Here is a 25359-nt window from a genome sequence, read left to right on the forward strand (position 1 = left end):
AAGGATTTACTCTACATATAAGATCATATATCGAGCCATTATTGAGGAGGATAGGTTGTGTATGTGGCTTATTTATAGTATGCCTCTTCATACAACTTCATGAGTTGGCCTTACCATTGGAGATGATATGGGGAGTCATGGCTCTCTTTGTATAAGTTGGTTCACACCAATCATGCGAATAAACTTAGTAGGCATGGCACTTAGCGAGTCAAAGCGCCAGGTGTGGCGCATGCCTACTGAGTATATTAGCATGATTGGGGTGAAACAGGGATGCCCTCTTTCTCCAACATTGTTTGATTCTATATAGATGAGATCACTAACTGCATTGACAGACTTGGCAGGCTGCCCCTCAGAAATGATATAGATGTTATATGTTCGACTCACAAGAGAGGGGCTACACAGACATATGTTGACGTTGCAAGCCTTTTTGTGAGCAATGGGACCTCATTGTCCAATCGTGGCACTACATGTAGGTTCCATCATATTATCACTACATGTGGGAGTAGGGACCTAAGTGTCAACCTCCTAAGTGTCAACCTTGGCACTGCATGTAGGTTCCATCATATTATCCCTTCAGTCTTTAAACCACCATTTGCACAAGTTTGAACAAAAGTTTAACCATGGTTGGATATGGAACAATTGTTATTCAAATACACGATTCACTAACGTGTCATGTAAAGCACTGGGATGTGAGATATTCAGAAGGTTCTGGACACGTGGACGTTAATCTCGGAAAGCGAGAACCTGTTGGATCTGTGTAAGGGAGCAGAGAAGATCGTGGATTGTCTTGATCAAACATAACACGCAGACAGCAAGACGCAACCATGGGCGAATCTGCTCGTCATGTTTGCGTTATCGGCACAGTGGATACAAAAGGCAAGGAGCTCAAATTCCTCTCCGAATGCGTGGCATCTGCATTGCCTCGCTTCTTACCAGACTACAAGGTAAAATTACACCTAACCCAACTCTGACTCAAGCAAGCATGCCATTGAGTTCTATAGGTTTTAACCTCTATGTTGGTTTCTGGCCTTTGATTTCATGGGTTGAGCTTACCATAATGTGGGAATGGTGGGTTAAGCATCATTGATAGTTTCTAGCCTTTGGTGATACTGTTACTGGCCTTCGACTTAACGTTATCAGCATTGATAATCTGGCCTTGGGGTTAGGTTCCCATCATGGGTTACTTATGTTGATGTCGGTTCTAAAGGTTTTAGTAGGTAAGGTTAACCATCATCAACACTTTATACTATCTAGCCTTTGTGTTAAGGCTGCCATCATTGATAGTGTTTCTGGCCGCTATCATTATTTATGGCCTGTTAAGGTTACCACTATGAATTGAGCTTCCACCATGTGGACATTGTGTCTAAATGTTTTAGCAGTTAGAGGGTTTAAAAAAAGGATAGCTTCATCATTAAGTTTTGGCCTCTGAGCATAGTGGGTGTTTGTTTATTCAGCAAGTTATGCATTCCATCAATCATAATTGTGGGTTATGATCACTATCCTTGGGTTAATCTTATCATGATTGATTATATTTCTGGCCTTTGGGTTAAGGTTAACGTCATGGGACGATCTTACCATCATTGTTTGGCTGCGTTAGTGTGTTAAGGGTACCATCATTATTAAGTTTTGGCTGAGCATGGTTGATGTTTGTGTATTTAGCAAGTTACGGTTATCATCATAACCTTGACATGCACAGGTGATGGGTGTGTGCTTCTCTCTCTCTCTCTCTCTCTCTCTCTCTCTCTCCCACCCCCCCAACCCCCCACAAACAACACATTCCCCACCAATACAAAAACGAGGGCATGGTTACTGTTTGTGTACTTAGCATGTTCTGATTGCCTTCATTGATGATCTGAAGCCTTTGAGCATTGTGGGGTTTTGTGAATCTAACAGGTGAAGGTTACCATCATTGATGTCTCCACAAAACTCTCTGATAAGGCATCACCCACCGTAGCCAGTGTAAGCGTGGAAGAAGTCCTTCAACACCACCCTGTTCCTTCAAGAAAGGCACTGTCATCTCTTCCAAATGAAAGAGGTTCTGCAGTTTCCATAGTCAGCACTGCTCTTGAACAGTACTTGCAAGCATTCCACATGAGAGGAGAGTTGGTGGGTGTAATTGGAATTGGGGGCAGTGGAGGTACCTCCCTCATTGCCCCAGCTTTACGGGCTCTCCCTATTGGTTTTCCAAAGCTTTTAGTGTCCACTGTTGCGAGTGGAAACACATCACCATACATAGAGTCATCAGATTTGACCCTTATGCCATCAGTTGTAGACATAGCTGGCCTCAACTCTGTGAGCAAAGCCATCTTGTCCAATGCAGCATCTGCACTAGCTGGTATGGTTGCATTCAGAGCTTTGAGTGGATCCCCTTCAACTGGCAAAAAGGAAGATCAACCTACTGTTGGCTTGACTATGTTTGGAGTGACAACCCCATGTGTAAATGCAGTCAGAGAGAAGCTAGAAGCAAAAGGGTTCGAGACACTAGTGTTTCATGCGACTGGTGTCGGAGGAAAAGCTATGGAGAGCCTTGTTAGTCAAGGGTTCCTGCAGGTAAGCCCATAATGTTACCTTTTGGAGAAACTGCACATATAGCTGCATCTCTAGAGCATCACGGGTTAATTAGGTGGCTTGACAGTGTCTCTAGCATTTAACGTGGTTTTTAGCACCTGGTCTTCTATTTATGGTTTACCTATATTAACTGACAGGGAGTCCTGGACATAACCACCACAGAAGTTGCAGATCATGTGGTTGGTGGTGTGATGGCCTGCAGTGATAACCGTTTTGAGGCGATTATACAACAGAAGGTTCCCCTCGTGTTGAGTGTTGGAGCATTGGATATGGTTAACTTTGGAAGCAAGGACACAGTGCCTGCTAAATTTTCTCAAAGGAAGCTGTTTGTTCATAATGATCAGGTAAGATATGGGAATATCATGTTAAAAAAAATCAATGTGTAAATGGAAGAAGATGTTTTTTTTTTTCCGGGAAAAAGATCCTCCTATCGGTTAACAAAAAACAGCCATGAAGGGCTAAATACAAACTTGCCTCCATGTACGGGGTGAGGATCAAAGAATCAAGGGGTGGAGAAAGATGCACTTCTCCTCTGGCTGGCCGCTTTATGAGGAGAAGGCTATCTCATACAGGGGGAGGGAATAACCACACAGGTGGTATGTAGTGCCAAGTGGGCTCACCACCTCTATTTGTGAGAAAAGGGCTAGGCCACCAAAGCCTCAAGAAGGCTTTTCGCTGCTTCCGCATCTGGTCAGAGGCATGCTGCAACTTCCCCCACTGGTTGCGGAGTTAATGATGTCAAGCCAAATGCTCCTAATGGACTCTGTAGGCAAAGTGTGGGTGCCTTCAATGGCTTTGCTGCATCTAGCTCTCCAGATGTGCCAAGCTGCAATGTTGCTACAAATCTCCCATATCTTTGGCGCACGAACCCGGAGTCCAATGATCAATAGATGGGGTTGGGGCTAGTACTTCCGAAATGCGAAGGTGAGAGACCTAAAAGAGCTAGGGCCCCACCTTCCTCCTCATAAGCCATGACAAACTCAGCCCTAGTGGCCCAAGTGATAGTGCCCCATGAAATGATGTGGGTTGATGTCTTGTCCATCATGAAAATGTGGAGAATCCGTTGCCAAACCTACTGAGCCTTTGGGTAACAATGTCGTTGAGACTTTGGAGGGTGGCCGCACCTCGGACAAGCTGCTAGCCTACCGCCTATGGCCAACCACGTGCCAACTGCCAAACTCTTGTGTGCCAGTAGCCAAAGAAAGAGGGTGATCTTTCCAGGCGGAAAACTGTCCCATAACCTCTTCAAAAAATATGAGAGAAACCGCTGTGAGAGGCCATGTGACTGCCAGTGTACTGCTATTGTTGAGGTGCCCTCGACCTTGGGCATCTAGATCCTGTAGCCTAGCTGTTACGACCCTGTGTTTTTCTCTGGACAGTATGCAGGTGTGCACGGGGACATGGTGGACAGTGTGAATGGCATCAGGTGGGAGTGAAAATGGAAGCCCATGTGTGGAAAACCCCAAGTGTGAAGGGGGGCAAAGAGATTTTAACTTAAAAGGTTTTAAAAACCTTTAAAATCATTCTTAATGCCTTTTATGAAAGAAAACGTGGCCCTTATGCTATTTTGGGGCCACGTGTGTGCTTTTCTGAAGAAGAGGGGCTGGCGGGCAGAAAAGGGGGCGCCTATCTCTTGTTGAGTGTGTGCTTTTTCGCTGAGGAGGGCTGGTCGCCTGAAGATACATGGGCTGCGCTGGAATATACACTGCCTGAATATCACACACACGCATGCTTTCTGGGGAGAGAAGACTGTCTGGCTGCTGCGCAACAGTACACACAGGCGCCTATTGAATCTCTCTTTCCCCTTTGCTTTTAGCAAGAAGCTGGTTGGCTGCGCTGCTGTCCATAGAGGCAGAGCTGGACACAAAGGCGTGGACTGTAGGAGGGATCGCAGGGCTAGACAGCAAGTTTACCCACAAGTTTTCTCTCTCTCTCACGTTGAATCAGGTGCTGGACTGCAGGCATATGTGTACGGACAGGTACAGCTGGTACAGGCGGTTGCTGTACGACAGCTGATACAGGAGACAGCTACACACTATTTGGTACGGGTGGTTGCTGGTGTCGACCTGTTCGGATAGGTGGTTGCAGGCGTGTGCTTTTTGGAAGACGCCGTGTTTTTGCAGAAAGGAGGGGCTGGTTTTTCATGAACATAGACATCATGTCGATGGCGTTCAACTGATGGAACTTTCAGCTTCTCTTTGCTTTGGGTTCGGGACTGTTTTGGGACAGTTTATGGGCTGTTTTTGTTTGGTAGCAAATTCAGCTATGTGCTTGGGTTTCTGGCTACAAGTACAGATCTTTTGGTTATGTTTCTTGGCATGGGAGTGATGCAAGCTCGCATGGCTGCGTGCTCATGGAGCAGATTGTTTTCTTCCTGCTAGAAAGGAACAGTGGGACCTACAGTTATGGGCATCTCTATGTTGCCAGATGTTTCATGAGGGAACAGGTAACTAGATGTATGGAAACAGGAGAGAAGTTTCAAAGGGAAACAGGCCTAAGGGTTTCATGTGGAAACAGGTCGTAGGTTTTCTCGAAAAGACATGTTTTTTGGGTTTCTCCAGGAGATAGGTCACATGCAGGCAGAGGGTGCAGGAATGGACACATGTTTGGTACAGCCTTGCTACTGATTGGGCAGGGGACAGGGAATCCATGACAGAGATGGATAGTACCCTTGGAAGGTAGAGAGGGTTGGTACAGGTGTGTCGACTGTATGGTATGCTGTGCTGTGATACTCTTTTGAGAGACAGTTTGGGAGTCTGTGTTGTGATGCAGAAGCACTGGATGTGTCAGGGTGTGATGCTGTTCATAGTGTGAGAGGCTATGGATGGTTGTGGCAGCCTTGATCATAGGATGTGCAGGAGATGCGTTGAAGGCTATGGCTTTCGACAGTTTGTCACCGGTGGTATCTTCACGGAGGCTTCATGGGTTCGGAAGACAGTTTCTTTCTATGTTTAGCAGTGGTGATCTACTATGCTTCATCGAGGACTTGTGCTTACCACTTGGGTGGAGTGCAAGCAGGTTTTGGGTGCCTGAGGATGTATCAGATGAGGCTCAGATGGAAGTGGAGGAACTTGACGAGGTTCTTATTCCTGAGCATATACTGGCACATAAGGAAAGAAAGGTACAGGGTAAAGTTTCCTGTCGCTATCCTGTGAAGTTCAAGAGCTGTTCACTGATGGATGCGAAGTGGATGGAGGAGGGTGACTTAGCAGATTCACCTTAGGATTTGCAGCTTTATCTTGATGCCTTTGAGTTGGAGTCCACTCTTTTTACGGCTCATTCAGGTTCAGCAGAGCATAGGTCTCGAGCATTGCCTGATGCTCAAGATGTGGGTAGCACCTCCGCTCCCTTGTTATACAGACAGGCTCATTTGTTATCTAGGAGTCGCTTGGTGACATCTTTGTATTCACCCGAAGGTACTGAGGCTGGCAGTACATCTGCTTATGGGACTTCTATGATCTTGTGTACTAGTCACATGGGATGATGGTTGAGTATGGTTCACAGTCGGCCGCACCTTGAACTATAACTGCAACTATGGATAACTCTATGGAGGGCATAAGTCTTGCGAGCAGTCCTAGAGTTGGTTTGGTTCATGGAAATATGGATCGAATTCTATTTGTGCATGTATGCATACACTTTTTGAGGTGGAGGTATTTTTGTATTCTGGTGCCATTGGATCGTGGTACCATTGAGAATACATTGGGAAATACTCTGCATTGTGTTGAGTGCTGCATGTATGTTGTTATGATACATCAAGTGCTTTATTATGTTCATGGGTGTAACTCCTGCGGGATGACCATGAAACATATGTGGGAAAGTACTTACTGGATGTAGTGTTTGGATGCATTGAGTGCTTTCATATGCTCATGTTGTATCATCAGTCGTGGGTCCTGCGGGATGCCCATGGGCGTAAGGCTTGCGAGCAGCCCTTAGACTGTTACTTTGGAGTAGGTAGAGCATCTTGAGGAGCATATAGTTTGCGAATGCATATATGTGTCATGCATATGTTTGTCATATGTAGAATGATGCATGGTTTTGTTTTTGGCTAACACAGTTAACGTGTTTCCATTTGGTTTTAGACTTTTGCTGTAGGTTCTGAAGGAACAAGCAAGAGGTGTTTGTCACTTTGGCGTGACAGTGTGGCTTATTGTGCAGGATGATTGTATTATCACCCAGATGCATTAGAGGGCCATTGTTTTTGCCATATGGGGTGTCTTTGCTCATAAGATGCTTTACTGTGCCATTGAGTGCAATCGAGGACGCTTGCCATTTTTCAAGAGGGGGGTATGTTACGACCCTGTGTTTTTCTCTGGACAGTATGCAGGTGTGCACGGGGACATGGTGGACAGTGTGAATGGCATCAGGTGGGAGTGAAAATGGAAGCCCATGTGTGGAAAACCCCAAGTGTGAAGGGGAGCAAAGAGATTTTAACTTAAAAGGTTTTAAAAACCTTTAAAATCATTCTTAATGCCTTTTATGAAAGAAAACGTGGCCCTTATGCTATTTTGGGGCCACGTGTGTGCTTTTCTGAAGAAGAGGGGCTGGCGGGCAGAAAAGGGGGCGCCTATCTCTTGTTGAGTGTGTGCTTTTTCGCTGAGGAGGGCTGGTCGCCTGAAGATACATGGGCTGCGCTGGAATATACACTGCCTGAATATCACACACACGCATACTTTCTGGGGAGAGAAGACTGTCTGGCTGCTGCGCAACAGTACACACAGGCGCCTATTGAATCTCTCTTTCCCCTTTGCTTTTAGCAAGAAGCTGGTTGGCTGCGCTGCTGTCCATACAGGCAGAGCTGGACACAAAGGCGTGGACTGTAGGAGGGATCGCAGGGCTAGACAGCAAGTTTACCCACAAGTTTTCTCTCTCTCTCACGTTGAATCAGGTGCTGGACTGCAGGCATATGTGTACAGACAGGTACAGCTGGTACAGGCGGCTGCTGTACGACAATTGATACAGGAGACAGCTACACACTATTTGGTACGGGTGGTTGCTGGTGTCGACCTGTTCGGATAGGTGGTTGCAGGCGTGTGCTTTTTGGAAGACGCCGTGTTTTTGCAGAAAGGAGGGGCTGGTTTTTCATGAACATAGACATCATGTCGATGGCATTCAACTGATGGACTGTGCTGTGATACTCTTCTGAGAGACAGTTTGGGAGTCTGTGTTGTGATGCAGAAGCACTGGATGTGTCAGGGTGTGATGCTGTTCATAGTGTGAGAGGCTATGGATGGTTGTGGCAGCCTTGATCATAGGAGAAAGCTTCTGTAAGCAGACTCAATGTGAGAGAGTCTTTCGATGCGAACAATGGCTGCACTTGTTTGTGGATGCCGAGTGGACAAGAAGCCAGATGCAGGTTCTTTGCAGGCTTCAAGGGTTCTACTGTGACGGCTGAGTTTCCAGCCTTATATTGTAATCAAAGCTCTTTTAATCAATTAAAGAAATACCGCAAGGGGCGCCACTGCGATTTGGGGCCAATCGGTGTCCGTGTACTGTTTGCAGGAGCACTCTAGCTCCCCCTGTTTGTTTTCCTTTTCTAGGTCCTAAATTCCGTTGAAGTGTTTTATGTGCGAGTGTTTGTTTCACCGCCCGTCAAGGCCGGTTGCAAGGTTCCGTTGCCGGGACATCGTCGACTTTCTCAAGGAGGCGAGCCCGTGGTTGTCACATCAAAAGCTTCAACATGAGGAAAGTGAAAAGGAAGTGCAGGACACAGTACAGGATTTTGTATCTTTGCCTATATGAGGTGAAGAGCAAGAGCTGAAGATGAAGCTCAGGAGAAAAGACACCAAGGACAAGAAGTAGTCGGCCAGGAACAAGAAGCAGTTGAAGTGTTATGGTGCAGGAGATGCGTTGAAGGCTATGGCTTTCGACAGTTTTTCACCGGTGGTATCTTCACGGAGGCTTCATGGGTTCGGAAGACAGTTTCTTTCTATGTTTAGCAGTGGTGATCTACTATGCTTCATCGAGGACTTGTGCTTACCACTTGGGTGGAGTGCAAGCAGGTTTTGGGTGCCTAAGGATGTATCAGATGAGGCTCAGATGGAAGTGGAGGAACTTGACGAGGTTCTTATTCCTGAGCATATACTGGCACATAAGGAAAGAAAGGTACAGGGTAAAGTTTCCTGTCGCTATCCTGTGAAGTTCAAGAGCTGTTCACTGATGGATGCGAAGTGGATGGAGGAGGTTCACTGATGGATGCGAAGTGGATGGAGGAGGGTGATTTAGCAGATTCACCTCAGGATTTGCAGCTTTATCTTGATGCCTTTGAGTTGGAGTCCACTCTTTTTACGGCTCATTCAGGTTCAGCAGAGCATAGGTCTCGAGCATTGCCTGATGCTCAAGAGGGGGGTAGCACCTCCGCTCCCTTGTTACAGACAGGCTCATTTGTTATCTAGGAGTCGCTTGGTGACATCTTTGTATTCACCCGAAGGTACTGAGGCTGGCAGTACATCTGCTTATGGGACTTCTATGATCTTGTGTACTAGTCACATGGGATGATGGTTGAGTATGGTTCACAGTCGGCCGCACCTTGAACTATAACTGCAACTATGGATAACTCTATGGAGGGCATAAGTCTTGCGAGCAGTCCTAGAGCTGGTTTGGTTCATGGAAATATGGATCGAATTCTATTTGTGCATGTATGCATACACTTTTTGAGGTGGAGGTATTTTTGTATTCTGGTGCCATTGGATCCTGGTACCATTGAGAATACATTGGGAAATACTCTGCATTGTGTTGAGTGCTGCATGTATGTTGTTATGATACATCAAGTGCTTTATTATGTTCATGGGTGTAACTCCTGCGGGATGACCATGAAACATATGTGGGAAAGTACTTACTGGATGTAGTGTTTGGATGCATTGAGTGCTTTCATATGCTCATGTTGTACCATCAGTCGTGGGTCCTGCGGGATGCCCATGGGCGTAAGGCTTGCGAGCAGCCCTTAGACTGTTACTTTGGAGTAGGTAGAGCATCTTGAGGAGCATATAGTTTGCAAATGCATATATGTGTCATGCATATGTTTGTCATATGTAGAATGATGCATGGTTTTGTTTTTGGCTAACACAGTTAACGTGTTTCCATTTGGTTTTAGACTTTTGCTGTAGGTTCTGAAGGAACAAGCAAGAGGTGTTTGTCACTTTGGCGTGACAGTGTGGCTTATTGTGCAGGATGATTGTATTATCACCCAGATGCATTAGAGGGCCATTGTTTTTGCCATATGGGGTGTCTTTGCTCATAAGATGCTTTACTGTGCCATTGAGTGCAATCGAGGACGCTTGCCATTTTTCAAGAGGGGGGTATGTTACGACCCTGTGTTTTTCTCTGGACAGTATGCAGGTGTGCACGGGGACATGGTGGACAGTGTGAATGGCATCAGGTGGGAGTGAAAATGGAAGCCCATGTGTGGAAAACCCCAAGTGTGAAGGGGGGCAAAGAGATTTTAACTTAAAAGGTTTTAAAAACCTTTAAAATCATTCTTAATGCCTTTTATGAAAGAAAACGTGGCCCTTATGCTATTTTGGGGCCACGTGTGTGCTTTTCTGAAGAAGAGGGGCTGGCGGGCAGAAAAGGGGGCGCCTATCTCTTGTTGAGTGTGTGCTTTTTCGCTGAGGAGGGCTGGTCGCCTGAAGATACATGGGCTGCGCTGGAATATACACTGCCTGAATATCACACACACGCATACTTTCTGGGGAGAGAAGACTGTCTGGCTGCTGCGCAATAGTACACACAGGCGCCTATTGAATCTCTCTTTCCCCTTTGCTTTTAGCAAGAAGCTGGTTGGCTGCGCTGCTGTCCATACAGGCAGAGCTGGACACAAAGGCGTGGACTGTAGGAGGGATCGCAGGGCTAGACAGCAAGTTTACCCACAAGTTTTCTCTCTCTCTCACGTTGAATCAGGTGCTGGACTGCAGGCATATGTGTACAGACAGGTACAGCTGGTACAGGCGGCTGCTGTACGACAACTGATACAGGAGACAGCTACACACTATTTGGTACGGGTGGTTGCTGGTGTCGACCTGTTCGGATAGGTGGTTGCAGGCGTGTGCTTTTTGGAAGACGCCGTGTTTTTGCAGAAAGGAGGGGCTGGTTTTTCATGAACATAGACATCATGTCGATGGCGTTCAACTGATGGACTGTGCTGTGATACTCTTTTGAGAGACAGTTTGGGAGTCTGTGTTGTGATGCAGAAGCACTGGATGTGTCAGGGTGTGATGCTGTTCATAGTGTGAGAGGCTATGGATGGTTGTGGCAGCCTTGATCATAGGAGAAAGCTTCTGTAAGCAGACTCAATGTGAGAGAGTCTTTCGATGCGAACAATGGCTGGACTTGTTTGTGGATGCCGAGTGGACGCTCATCCTGGTCCAAGACAATAGGCAGCACAAGCTCCTCCCACTGGTGATCAAAGAGGAATAGAAAGCTGAATACTGAGAGGTTAGATGAGACAACAAAGTGATGGCCATATCCTTTGAAGATATCTCCTTCCTAGCCTGAAGAACCTCTTGCTGAAGAGCTTGGAGTTTGTTGATGTGCTCCCGCACGTCGAAGACTTTGCAGGATTCATCACTCGCATCTGCTCTTCCAAGAAAATCCGCTTCATGGGTGATACCTTGTTACACAGAGAAGCCAAGTGCTACCAGATCTCTCGAGCCAGCGTCATGTATTTGATATGATTGATCACCTGGGGTGTGCAATTAAGGAAGATGAAAGAATGCACACGGGCATGGACACGATCCCATAACTGTGCTTGAGCCTCCCATTCTTTCCTAGTAGAAGGTAAAAGCTCCCCGTCCTCCAACTCTAGCCTTGGAACACCAACTACAATGAAATCAGCCAAGTCATAAGACTCCAAGACAGACTCCATCATTATCTTCCAGATGCCATAGTTGGTCCCGTCCAACTATCGATCCACCTACGTGGGAAAAAAATGAAGAAGAGGCTGCGAACAGTATGCAAGGTGGGTGTCTAATAGTGATGGCCGCCTTCTACCCGTTCTCCAAGTCCGGAACAGCCCACAAAGAATTCTCCAATCAGCACCAAAAAATAGCAAACCCTCAAGCTCTCACCGTTTCCAAGCTTCACCATGTCGGAATGCACAACGGAAAATGAGACAACTGCTGTGAGAACTCAGAAAGAAAACACAGAAGTGTAGAGAGAGAGAGAAGCTGTATGAACTCTGCTATATACACAAGTTCTGGTACAATGACAAGTAGGGGGGCAAGGGTGGTATTTATACCACCCTATGTAGTTGGTCGGCCAGCCCAAAAACAGCCGACAGTAGCAAAGAGGTCCACGACTGGGAAAACATCAGTCGGCCACAGCACAAAAAAAAAAGTCGGCTAGATCATGATCAAGTCGGCTAGCAACACAGTACTCGGCCAACACAGGAAGTCCCCCACGACTAGCAAAAATTGGGAAAGCAATGGGAAAATGAAGAAAAATGGAGACTACTCCTAACTCGGGCGAGCACACCCACAACAGAGGCCCCCACTCCCTCTACTGAGTAATATGTTACAGACAGGAGATGACTACCAACATTTATTGGCTGTGTCATGGAAAATGTGGGCTTTGGGCCTAAGATGAGAAATATTGTTTATTGGCTTTATGAAGGAGGAATTGCTCGATGTATATTACACAAGGGTTTTTTAGATTTCTGGTCTCTAGGCAAATCAGTGCAACAAGGCTGCCCTCTTAGTGCATTGCTCTATGCAATAGCCACTCATCCCATGCTCTTATTATTGAACAAACTGCTTACAGAGAACAAGCTACATGGCATACAAATCACTTTGTTAGGCAAGCTTATGCGGATGACTCATTTTTCTTTCCAAGAAACACTCAAGATGATGGTAAAATAATTATAGATTCTTTGGACTCGTTTGGTCTTGTGACAAGCTATCAATTTTGCTAAGTCCAAGCTTCTTCGGCTTAAGCATTGTGATTGGCACTCTGTTCTTTGGCCAGGCCAGATAATTTCACCAGATTAGATAGTCAAACATCTTGGGTATCCTCTGGGTGGGAATGTCTCTCTAAAGAGAGAACGACAATGGGTGTTGGACAAGCTCAATTTCAAACTTCAATATTGGAAATTATCTACCTGGCTGTTGCATGCTAGATTGAGAATTGTGCAATTCATTATAATGGCTTATATTCATTTTCACTTGCCTCTTGTTCCCTGGTCTTCTGCCGATTTGGGTAGTTTCATGTTTGCAACCTTAGCATGTTTGTGGTGTACTAAGGTGGACGGAGAACCCATTAGGCTACTTAAAAAGCATTTGGTCTGCACTTAAAAATCCATTAGGCCTCAATATACTGAATTTACACTTTCATGCTATTGCAAGGAAAGCTTCTCTTCTTTTGAGTTTCTTGGAGCAAAAACAGCCTTGGACTTTAATGTTAGCAAGACTTGGTGCAGCAATGAAAACTTCAACTTTTGGACATTGGATGATCACTCATGCTGAGGTTATATTTGGATGCTTACAGGGACGCATTCCTGGATGCCCGTTCTCCACAAAACTGATTCAGGGCTGGTAGACTCTGATGGCTCAAATAAAATGGTGGGTAGACCGCATGATGGAGGCAATTCTCTTCGCAAAGAGAGCATTCATTGGAGTCGTGCATTTCAATAGTCTCTTGCTCTATTACAACTGAGAAAGGCCTGTTACCTTTCTACGAAAGCAGTCAGATATGTTGAGGATGTACTGAATGACAGTGGCTATGTTCTTTCTTTTCCACAAACTATGGCCCATTACAATCTGGTGGGTCAAAATGCAAGCTGTCGTGCGGTGCCTCTTCGCAATCTGACTGCAGCTAGTGCATACAAATTACTTCTTCCTCCTCCTTGGATACAGGCTCACGAAAACTCATTATGGCACATTAACAAGCCTAATGGGCGGTGGAGGGTGGCTCTCTTGAAGGTCCGGAAGAGTAAATTATCCCTCAAACAGAAGTCTTCTTCTGGAGATACCTTGTTGGTGCCTTATCGGTTGGCAGTTTTTGGACTGAAAGACGTATTGCTCCTACATCTTGTAGAAGATGTTTACATGCACGTGAGGCATTCTATCATCTTGTATGGTCTTGCCCCCATTCCCGTGCACTTCTGGATAGATTGTCAGTACACTTTCATCTAAGATTTGTGGGTAGATTTTTTGGAAAATTGTTTTGGCTATTTGGCAGCATTTCCCTCGGTTTGCCAGAATTTGATACTTCAATTGCATGGACTAGATTTTGGGCCCTATGGTTCATCTATCATGCAAGAAATCAGTTGATCTTTGCCACACAAGATATTCCTTGTTTTGCTTTCTTCAGGAGATCCCTTCTTTTATCTCTTCGGGATTCTTTTGACCTTGGAGATCTTCCCTTGCTTCAGCTACAAGTTTTCTTTGATTGCTTTTGAACTTTAGTTGTCTCGTACTTGGACAGTTGGGTTTGTAACTTCCCTTATGTTTCCTGTAGTTTGATTGTGGGTTTTCCCCTCCACTTGGAGGTTTCCCACTTGTAATATACTGTGTTACAACAAAAAAAAAGCCCTCATTTTATATGCCAAGTGAATGGTATGTTAATGTGTATACTATTTAAAAGATTTGTTAAGGTGAACGCAGTAGGAGATGAGTCCCTATTTGTTTGGGTGAGTTACATTGGCATCAGAGCATAGTCTTTGTACACTTTGTGAAGGAAGAGTTTTCATTAATTTGCCTTCACAGCATGACTCACCATTCCTTGCACATGAAGGACACCACATGCAAGTCTTGCAGGCAATCTCAAATAGGTACGAGCAAACAATTTGAGGGCTTAGAGCAGTTCTACAACCTTATGATGCAGCAGCTTCACCACTAGTTGGACTGCAAGATGCGAAGGTTCAAGGTTCTTAAAAGGTAAATAAGCTGAGTCTATGGCTCTTTCCATAAAGCTGCATGCATGTTCAGATTTAAATCTGTAATAGTCCATCTATACATGCATGTGGGAATTGTGTAAGCATGCAACTACACAGGCTTGGTTGAAGAAGATCTTGAATGTCAAGAGAGCTTGCCTATGCAGTTTCTGGCCTTGTATGCCATACTTATGCCAAGAGTGTCGAAAAAAAAAACTCAAAGTGGCAAGCAGTGGCATTTTCCCATAGACACAAGATGCACGGATGTCATGATTGGGGACAGCTTGGATAGCATTTTCTTGTTTAAGAGACACATGGGACAACCATGCATAGCAATGAATGCATATGGGACAGCCTCGTTGCTCAAGCAATAGCTTGACAGTCACTGCTATAGGTGTACAAGTATCCACATTGTTGTTGATTTGGATGCTGCCATGGGTTTGGTCATACCCCAATGATGTATGGCTGCTGCCATGGGCTTGTTAATGCCCTGAAATCAAATCCTAAATGACTAGGTTCATGTAGAGGTATGCACAACCGCAATGGGGTATCCAAAATGCTGTTAGAAGTGATCTCCTGTCTTTCTGTAGACACCAGGGCCTTTGTTGTGGGTGTGCCCGTCCTTGTAGGTGTTTTCTCATTTTTCCCCCATTTTTCCCTATTTTTCCTTGGCTTGGGTGGTTGCCCTGTGATGGCAGGAGGACCCACATGCTGCCTTCAGGTCCCCGACCTCTGATGTGTGCTGGCCGACTGTGTAAAGCTGGCCGACTGCTGTAGATATCTGGTCGTGGAGTTTCAGGCCCTGTTGGCTGCCTTTCTACGGGCCGACTACATGCTTGGGGCCATATAAAATGGCCCCATAGCCCCCATGCCATTGTGTATCATATTCGGGATCTTCTTGTGTATATATAGAGCAGAGTTACACGCCTCTCTCTCTCTCTCTCTCTCTCTCTCGTGCTGTTTTTCTGCATTGCGTTTGCTCTTGTGTTCCCAGATTTGGTCAGCATCTCCGCTGAGTATTCTGACAAATGCTTGGTAGATGGTTTATGATGTCCCGTGTAGGCATTGGTTCTCTGTGGACAGCATGAAAAGGCAATACATTGCGGGTATTTTATGCATGCATAGAGACATGTTTTGTGCATGAAAGTAATACGATGCCTTGTATACACTTGGTAGGTTTATTGCAAAATGCAACCAGCCTATCTTAGAGGAGGCACAATGGGTTTAGAAGGCTGGTCACAACCAGAATCCGCCTTCTTTTGAGACGGATTTAACTAGGCTCTATGTGTGATCTTTGCAAAGGTTATGAGCAGAGTTTTTGTGGGTCACAGATGGTACTTTGAAAAGTGGGTTACTGATTGTACTCTGAAAGTGCGAAGTCTGTGACATGGGCCGTCTAGATGCTTTATACATATGTATAAGTTATGGTTACCGGCTTTAAGGAATGGTTTTGCAGGAATGATGTGACCATGCTCTCATATGGTGCAAAGAGATTCTTACGTAGAGAACATGGATTGCTTTTCTCCCTGTGGATAAACTATGCAGACTACTTCGGGGATATGAGGTTTGCAGAGACACGAGGCTTGTATTACAGAGTATGTGTTGATGCAGAGATGCACATCATGAAGACACATGCTGGTGATAGATATGCAGGGCCTATTTTGGGAAAAAAGCACACCAGTTCGTGTGTGTTGATTCAGGTTTGCAAGTACTGCAATATGTCTGCACACTACATGTGTATGGACAGCAAACTTCACTTGGTGAACGTATGATTGTTGTCTAGTGCAGATCAGCCCCCATGTTGGGGAAAGTTAATTGGATGCAGAGACATTTATGTCTTGCTTGTGAGGGCGATGCATCCCATGAGTCGAGAACATCATGAGAGCCCTCAAGAAGAGGGCATGTATGGTGATAGTTTGCCATGTTGGATGCATGCCTTGGATTTAGAATCAACTGGGAGTGCAAGAGCACAAGGAAGGTGGTGTTATGTACCTAGTACTAATCCTCGGGATTAGTGGCCTAATTTGACAGGGTTAGGAGAGGCCTAGGATTAGGAGGAAGCAAGCTAATAGGGGTGGCTAAGGTTATTATTAATAAATCCATGTGTACTGGCTATTTATAACAGGATGGTTATTTATAGCAGCAGTGGGCACTCTATAAGTGAAACATGCATTATCATTGTCATGACTTCACTATTGGTCAGAGCTCGACCAAGATGCTGGCTACGCAAGTGGCAGGGCATAGATGGGCGTGCCGAAGGATTGGCTTGGATCTGTGGGAGTCAGAGCTTAGCCCTCGGCCTGGAGTGCATAGAACCTACGGTTGGGAGGTGAGCTAAAACCTACGGTCAAAGCTTAGCTCGTGGCTTAGGGGTGGTTCGAAGCATAGAACCTACGGTTGGGAGGTGAGCTCGCGTGCACCCCTCTTAGGGGGTTTGTTCTAATCAGTTGTGTTTGCGTTCATCAGGAGATCTGTGGGGTTGTAACACTTGGTATCGGAGCGACGTAAATGCAGAAGGTATCGCGATGCATGAGAGAATGTCATGTGCATGCACATGTACATGCTAATCCCATAGTGAATCCTTGAAGGCCAACCGATAAAGACCAGATTCAGGATCTTCGGCAGCTAGTATTGGCAGGGAAGGCATTGGGATGGAGCAGGTGGCTGTTGGCCAGTAGATAAAGAAGGTATTCTGGTGTCGGCTGTAGCAAAGGTTTATTTTATGTAGTAGGACTGGTTGACAGCAGGTCGGCCAATCCACATGTTGGGTGTTAGGTCATAGACTAGGATTAGACTAGGTGTTACTACCTTTTCAAGGGCAGCCTAGGGCTTACCAAGATTGTACTCTTTTTGTACATTATGAATATACTGAAAACTCAGCTATCTCTCTCTTTTCTCTCCATCTTCTGTTTGCATTTTGCATCCACAGGAAAGGTGTATAGGGCTGAAAGAAGACTCCCAGAGCTTCCGCATGTGACATTGGTATCAGAGCTTCAAGGTCAGCAAGGCTAAACACTGATTCAGTCCCAAATGAAGGTGCACAGTCCAAGGAGAGTAACACAAAACATGGAAGAAGTTCCCAGGAGGTTGGTTGGTGGTGTTCCACAAGACCCAAGGGGAATGGCAGCCCAGTGTGTTGGATGCCACTTAGGGCTTCAAGAAAACGGTTCCAAGGGATGATGATCATCCAAGGGGTGGAGTGAGAGTGCCGGACTCAATACTCAGGAAAAGAAGACCAAAGAAAGTGTTCAAGGACAAGGCAAGAAGGAAAGGGGACAAAGTGGAACAGATGCACAGATCTTTATTAGATTTGGAGTGGAGTCAGAGACAGGGCAGGGTTTTCAGTGAAAAGGTTGCTAGGAGGGGGAAGGATGACAAGTTGGGGAGTCCATGAGGAGGCAAGGGGATGATGATAGTCATCTAGGTTTAGAGTTGGAATCCCGTCATCAAGTTTAGCAGAAGGGGATGTCATGTGGTTGCACATGTACATGCTAATCCCATAGCTTATCCCTGAAGGGCAACAAATAAAGATCAGATTTAGGAGCTTGAGCAGATAGTGTTGGCAGGGAAGGCATAGGTGGTTGTCGGCCAGCAGATAAAGAAGGCATTCTGGTGTCGGGGCTACAGCAAAGGTTTATTTTATGTCCAGGGACCTAGCCGATAGCAGGTCAGCTAGTCCACATGCCCTTCCAAGGCCTATATAAGGCGGCGCATAGCTCATTGTTAGGGATCTCTCACCTTTTTGGGTGTTAGGTCATAGACTAGGTGTTGCTACCTTTTCAAGGGCAGCCTAGGGCTTGCCAAGATTGTACCCTTTTTGTACATTATGAATATACTGAAAACTCAGCTCTCTCTCTCTCTCTTCTCTCCATCTTCTATTTGCATTTTGCATCTACATGTTCCTAGAAAGGTGTCTAGGGCTGAAAGAGGACTCCCAAAGCTTCCGCATGTGGCAGAGAAGGTCTGAGTAAGCGTTTCTGTTTTACTTTCCATGGATTTGCAAGATCTAGGTAGCTTTTGTGCTAAGGTTGATTTGATGCATACTTGTTGAAGGTACCCCTCTATGCCAATGCCTAAGTTTTCATCTCAGGAGAAAAGTTTATGCTTTTTAGGGTTCTTCTGACATGTTAGGTTACATGGATTTTAAGAGGGAGAATATGCGAGATTCATGTGTGTAGAGGATGTGTAGAAGGAAATTTCATGGGAAACCCTAATCCTTCTCTGGTTTTCCTCCTGGTTGGCTGTGTTTATGCTCATGTACCCTCAATACATGTGATATGCGTGTAGGCATAGATCTCTCATTGGTTTCCCTCCTTGCAGAGGAGGCAAAACACAATTTTTTAATTTTGTGTATTTCTTCCCAACCCCGGACTAGTGGTAGCACCGTGCACTTGCTCCATTAGCCTCTCCCTCCCTCCCTCCATCGTTCATTGAGTCAGCTCCCATCTTCACCTGTGTGTCTTGATCTCTAGGAGTATAGTTCTACATCTTTCTTTCACCTTACCTAGCATCTAGGGAGCAGCGGGTAGCCCCAGAGTACCTACTTGCAGCCTTTTCGCTATAAATTTAAGAGGAGGATTCCATGGCTTCTACACTAACTGTCATTTCTTTATCTATTTCCCAACTTTCCAAGGAATCATCCCATTACCTCGATTGGTCTTTGCAGATGAAGACTTTACGCTAGTATCATCGCCTATGGGGTATTGTTACTAGGGCTGACGCCGAGCCAATTGCGACTTCTCCTGAGGCTCAAATTGATGCCTGGCTTGATAACGATGCTTGGGCACATCCGTTCATTATCTTTAACATTAAACCATCTTTTGCTTGTTAATTTGATGACAATGATGATGGGACCGTAGAAGAATTGTTCAAAGGTGGTGCCATAGAGAGAACTCTACTTAGAAAATTGCCTTGGAGAATGCTTGCCAACCTGAAGATCTCCAATACTGCCAACATCATGGATTCCATCATGGAGTTTGTTACCATCTAGAAGCCATTGGTCTCTTTGGGGAGCAAGGCTACTGATGATGACTTAGTTTCGGGCAATTCGGCGAGGAGCCGATGAACATTCTCTTCTTTTTGTGATACTATTTCACTTCTTCCCTCTACTCCCGATTTGCATATTGTTGTTGGCATGCTCTAGGATAGAGCTATGGGGAAGAAAACAAGCCAAGGTGCCTTCTTCACATCAAGAGCAAAGGCAAATGGCAGTCGAAGGGTTCCACGAGCAACAAAGTTGACTCTTAAACCTACTAACAATCCTACTCATAAGGATCTTACTTGCCATTATTGTGGTCACAAAGGTCACATTCAGCTTGATTGTTGCAAGGAGAAGAGAGAAGGTGGTTCTGCAAAGAAGCCCACCAATCAAACCTCTCCGTCTACCAACCAATCTCAGAGTTCCTCTTCCACCAAGGAAACTGTCTTCATCGGCATTGAGGAACTTCCTGCGGACTCACGTGTTCTTGCCACCTCACGTCTTACGGATTGGGTGGTTGATAGTGGGTGCACTACTCCCCCTTTCTCTCCGGTTGGGACAACGATATCCCTTGGAATTATAAGCCACTTGTATGGCTCCCCCCCCCTCCCTCCTCCTTGTATGAGGTAGGTTCTCTCCGGGAACCACCCTCCCCAGTTCCTACTTTGCCTTTTTGGAGAGTTGTGAGCATGTACATTTAGCCTATGGCTATTTGTTTTTTTAACCAATAGAAAGAAGACACACGTCTAAAGGCTCTTTTAGAAGGACAACATTAAATTTAGTGTCATCTGCATAGAGGGGGATAATGATCAATCCATTACCTCATTCTTAGGGTTTAATCATATGGTTAAACAAGAGTGACTAGCAAGAGGGGGCATGCGATAAACTGAAAGATTAGGTATACTTAAATCATTATGATAATGTTCCTTTTATAGGAGAGACCCTCCTTTACAAGGTGCATACATATGTTGCCACCACATATGCCACATGCCACATGCCAAACTGCTTACATAAGATCTTTTTTAGAGGTCATTTCCACACAAAGAACTTACACACACTAGCGGTTGTTCGCCCACATTGGAACCCCGCTTTATTTAAAGCTTAAACTTACACTAGAGTGCTAGTTTACACAACCACCTAGCACTTGTTTATTCCCACATTAATCACTATTAATATTTAACATTCCCCTCCATAGTGATAATGTGGCTAGAAATCCCACTCATCATGGTATATGTTTGTTTTTTCATCTGGCTGATGCTTCTTGTCGTTAGAGGTAGAAGTAGCAGAGTTTGCAAAGTCTTCATCAGATTTCAGCTTTGCAAGTCTCTTCTGACACTCCTCAATGTAGTGCTTTGGCTTATGGCAGTAATGACACTTCCCTTTCTTCTTCTTGGTGTCACCCTATGAGGAGTCCACTTTACCTTCTTTCCTAGAGAAAAAGGCTTGGTCTCCTCTACTTGTATAGCCCCTGGATGTGTGCTTCCTTGTTTGCTCCTCATGGAGAGGTAATCCAACCAGCTCCTCAAAGGATATAGGATTGCCTCATGCTCTCATAGAGAGATTCAGAGAAGTGTGAAAATTTTGACGCTACTCGGATAAGGAATTTAGAATGGTGGTGACCAATTTCCAATTATCAACTACGTCATCTATATTCAGTAGTTGTTCCTTTAGGTCTATTACCTTGGTAAGGTGATCTGCGATGGATTCGCTCTCATTCATGGTCAAGTTATCCAGCTGCCTCATCAGGTACATGACTCGTGCTTCATTGCAGGATTGGAACATGGTCTTGAGGACCACCCAAGCAGCCCTTGTAGAGATGCAAGATCAGATGTGAGAAATAATGGATTACTTGACTGAAAGGGCATCGATGGCCATTGCTTGGGCATCACGAACTTCCCATTGTCTTTGATCTTCAACGAGTGGAGACGGTTGTGCTGGAGTACCTACCATCACTTGAGCTGTAGTTTGGGTCCCTCTTCCTATTGTGGTTGATGTTGCCAAAGAGGTAGTGGTTGCTACTGTTGCCAGACGAGGCTCTTGTCCCATAACAATCTCCCACAGCCCCTTGGCTATCAAAAGACTCTTCATCATGAAGCTCCATAGTGAGTAGTTGTGGGACCATCAAGATGGTCTTCGCTTGTCATGACCCAGAAAGGTCGGAAATTGGTGCTCTTTGCAACATCCTCACAATACGGGATTTCCCAATTTTGTACTCAAAGTTTACAGGAAACACAAGAGAAAACATGATTGTGCACACACAGTACCAGGATATGATGAGATAAAAGATGTGATTGCCAAAGTACACCAAAAAACAGGATATGTACTTGAGTGAGCAGAACGAAGCTTCAAGATATGTGCACAAGAATTGGAGTGTCTATGGATGCCTAATTCAAAACGATAGCTCTGAAAGAAAGCCCCCCCCCCCCCCCCAAAAAAAAAAAAAAAAGTTTTGCCAGTGATGAACAAGATCCCGGACAGCTAGTGCGGAGAATGGAGTGCAGAGGCAGGAATAGAAGAATAAGCAGTACAGGCGACTAGCAGGGCAAAAGTTGGGCTGCCAATTCTGGACGTGCAGCAGCGGAAGTGAGCTGAGCAGATCTGTGCGGAGCTGTCAAGAGGTCAGCCGGTACTGGGCAGAGCAGCCGGATCTGGGCGGAGATGTCACGAGGTCAGCCAGTGCTGGGTGGAGCCGCTGTGCAAAGAGGTGGCAGTCGGCTCTGGGTGGCGGCGACAACGGGCTCTGACAGGCAGCAGGCAGCGGCGGGAGACTGGCTCTGGATATGTGGCAGTCGGTGGCAAAAACTGGCAGAGACGGACTGGTATGTGCAGAGATGGCTCTAATACTAGATGTTGGGTATTAGGGTTTAATCACAATACTAAAGTGCTAAGATCAGATGCCTCAGCACTGTAGTTAGTGCCTAGACCAAAAATCAAACCTCAAGGTCATCCAAAGCCAGGTACAGATAAATGGGAGCTTCAAAATGGTTAATGACCAGCTTGTCGTGAATGGCTTCACACAATTAGAAGGGCTTGATTTAGGATAAATCACCTTGACAGCTGGACATTGAGCTAGACATTGAGGAGTGTAGTCAGCAGGGAGACTTGTCCCTTGTCAAGTAACAGATGGACATAAGTGTGCTTTTCTTTAGGGAAGCTCAAGGAGGGGTTATATGTTTGCAACCAATGGAGTTTGAGGTTCTTGGTTTGTAAAGCAAGATGTATAGGTTGCACAAGTGCCCAGCTGCTATGGAATGAAATGTGTCCCATGGGGTATGGTATCAATAGATTGACATAAGATTGGGCTTTCTTGCGTTCCTTTATAGCCTGGCTTTCCCTGTGTTATATTGCAAAGGAAAATCTGGTATGTGAGTCCTTTATTGCATGTGACTTTTTTCTTATTGCCTTGGCAGGTCACATTAATGCGAACCACAGTCGAAGAAAATAAAGAAGCTGCACGGTTTATTGCCAAAAAAATCAATTCATCCACTGCTCCTGTTCGAGTACTACTACCAGAGAAGGGTATTTCAGCTCTGGATGGTGCTGGAAAGCCCTTTTACGATGAAGATGCTACTGGTGCTCTAATGGAAGAGCTTGAGAGTGGTATAGAGCAAAGCTCTGAAAGACAGGTACAAATCTCAAAGCTGTAATTAGAGGAAGATTTTAGGAGAGTTTCATGTTTATCAAGTGATGAATGATGTTTGAGCAGTGGTTAGTTCTGGAAGTAATTCTCGAATTTGCAGGTTAGGAGGTTGCCGTACCACATAAACGACATTGAGTTTGTTGAATCACTGACAGAGGCCTTCTTAGAAATCTTCCCTTCAGATGTATTGCCTGGCAAGAATTCTGATATCCCCATTCCAAAGGGGTCATCGGACAATGGGCAGATCAAAATTCCGTCGATCTCCCCGGCAGCAAGACCAGGTTCTCTACCCTCGATTTCCTTGTATTAACTCACCCAAGTTAACCCCATACATCAAAGACACTCTCATTGATTTTTGATAAAGTAGCTGCTTTTGTCCTTTAGAGACACTGGAGTTGCGGCAATCAGTCCTTGAGAGGTTGCGACAGCAGATTGCGAGAGGGGTTCCTGTGATTGGAGCGGGTGCTGGAACTGGCATTTCTGCCAAGTTTGAGGAGGAAGGTGGTGCAGACTTAATTGTCATTTACAATTCCGGTCGGTTCCGAATGGCTGGACGAGGTTCCTTGTCAGGGCTTATGCCTTTCAAAGATGCGAATGCAGTAGTGATGGAAATGGCGGATGAAGTGTTACCGGTAGAAGTCTCTTTCATTCATAACGTTCATGGCACATGATTTGTCAAAGATGAACGATTATATGTCTTTCAACAACTTTCTACAGGTGGTGAAGAAAGTTCCAGTACTCGCTGGAGTATGTGCATCAGATCCATTTAGAAGCATGGACAAGTTTCTGAAGAAACTCGAGGATATAGGGTTTGCAGGTGTCCAGAACTTCCCAACTGTGGGTCTTATAGATGGAAACTTTCGGCAAAATTTGGAGGAGACAGGAATGGGCTATGGGTAATTCTCATGCCTCGGTTGTAGTCACGTTGGCCCATTGTAGGATGTAAAGGCCCTGAGTCTCTATGGTATTGTATGTGGCAAAGTTTCGTTCTGTATTTGCAGTTTTTTAAGGTGATTCCAGCTGTATTATCATCATATTGGCTTTTGTCAACTGTGCAGGTTTGAGGTGGATATGATACGGAAGGCTCATGAAATGGGCTTTTTGACCACTCCTTATGCTTTCAATGAAGCCGAATCCGTAGCCATGGCGCAAGCCGGTGCAGACATAATTGTTGCACATATGGGCCTCACCACTTCAGGATCAATAGGGGCAAAAACTTGTGTGTCCTTAGAGGATAGTGTCAAACTTGTCCAGAAAATCGCGGACGCTGCCCATCGAATAAACTCAGATATTATAGTTCTTTGTCATGGAGGTACAAAAACACACCCTTGTCTCTAAGCAACGTGAGAGCACAGTGTAAAAATGGCTTATATGGATTACTGTATGTGTTTGTTGCAGGCCCGATTTCAGGTCCAAAAGAAGCTGCGTTTGTTCTGCACAGGACGACGGGAGTACATGGATTCTATGGAGCCTCAAGCATGGAGCGGTTACCAGTGGAAGAAGCCATCACAAGCACTTTGATTGAGTACAAGGCCATCCCTCTGCATGGTGATGACTAATCTTTTGAAAGTCCAACCGAGACCAATGGCATCACTATGCATTAAGAAGAGCTTGTAAATTGCTGTTTTATGCAATGGACAGAGCTCCAATGCACGAGTGTTTCTACATCTTAATGTGAGTGAAATTCACCAATGGAGACATGTCTCTACCTCTTTTTTCTGTGAATGAAAACCCATGTTGAACCAATATTCTGGCTTTTTCTGCCAATGAATGCATGTCCCACATCTTAATGTGAGTGCAGACCCATGCCACTACAGGATGTATACCATATCATTGTAGAATTCACTTTAATTGACGCTTACATTTCTTCATTAGGGCTAGAAAATGCTACGTCCTCATTTATGAACGCATATTTGTTAGAGCTGAAGTGGTTCATGAATGCAAATAAAGGCCGTCATTGGGCTTATGTAAAACATTGATTGTTTTTCCTGGGGCTTCCTCAGCATGGGGGGTCGCCCCCTTTGGCATATTAAAGAATTGGTTGATGTGTAGAGGCCCTTACTCAAGCTAGAAACCCTTATGTACTCAATTGAGTATCCTCCATACAGAAGGTCTAGGGTATGGATGCCATCTCCGCAAAGCTCATTTTAGCTAACAAATCTAACTTTCCAAGATTGCAGCCTAAATTCTGATGCTCCACATGAATCTGCACCGTGTACATTTGGAAAACATCCTTACAAATGCTTCATTTTGAGGTGTTAGCGTATTAAGTGGTGTTCAGTGATGCTTCTTGCATCATTTTATGTTTAG

General features: G+C 45.2%; 1 protein-coding gene across 2 annotated transcripts; it reads left to right on the plus strand.

Annotated features, from left to right (window-relative positions):
• Window positions 1-453: 453 nt before the first annotated feature.
• Window positions 454-24911, plus strand: LOC147629783 (TIM-barrel signal transduction protein). Of its 2 annotated transcripts, XM_086811307.1 has the most exons (9): window positions 454-944; window positions 1894-2550; window positions 2706-2912; window positions 22820-23035; window positions 23150-23330; window positions 23434-23681; window positions 23767-23945; window positions 24108-24361; window positions 24448-24911. In XM_086811307.1, the coding sequence occupies exons 1-9, from the start codon at window positions 825-827 to the stop codon at window positions 24606-24608; spliced, it is 2223 nt and encodes a 740-aa protein (XP_086667433.1). In that variant the 5' UTR covers window positions 454-824; the 3' UTR covers window positions 24609-24911. The 2 variants fall into 2 exon arrangements, with proteins under 2 accessions (XP_086667433.1, XP_086667435.1); XM_086811309.1 differs by lacking the exons at window positions 24108-24361; window positions 24448-24911 and having other exon boundaries at window positions 23767-23949.
• Window positions 24912-25359: the final 448 nt, after the last annotated feature.

Source organism: Cibotium barometz, chromosome 17, assembly GCF_041138505.1.
Source record: "Cibotium barometz isolate CiBa-2024 chromosome 17, ASM4113850v1, whole genome shotgun sequence".
NCBI lineage: Eukaryota > Viridiplantae > Streptophyta > Polypodiopsida > Cyatheales > Cibotiaceae > Cibotium > Cibotium barometz.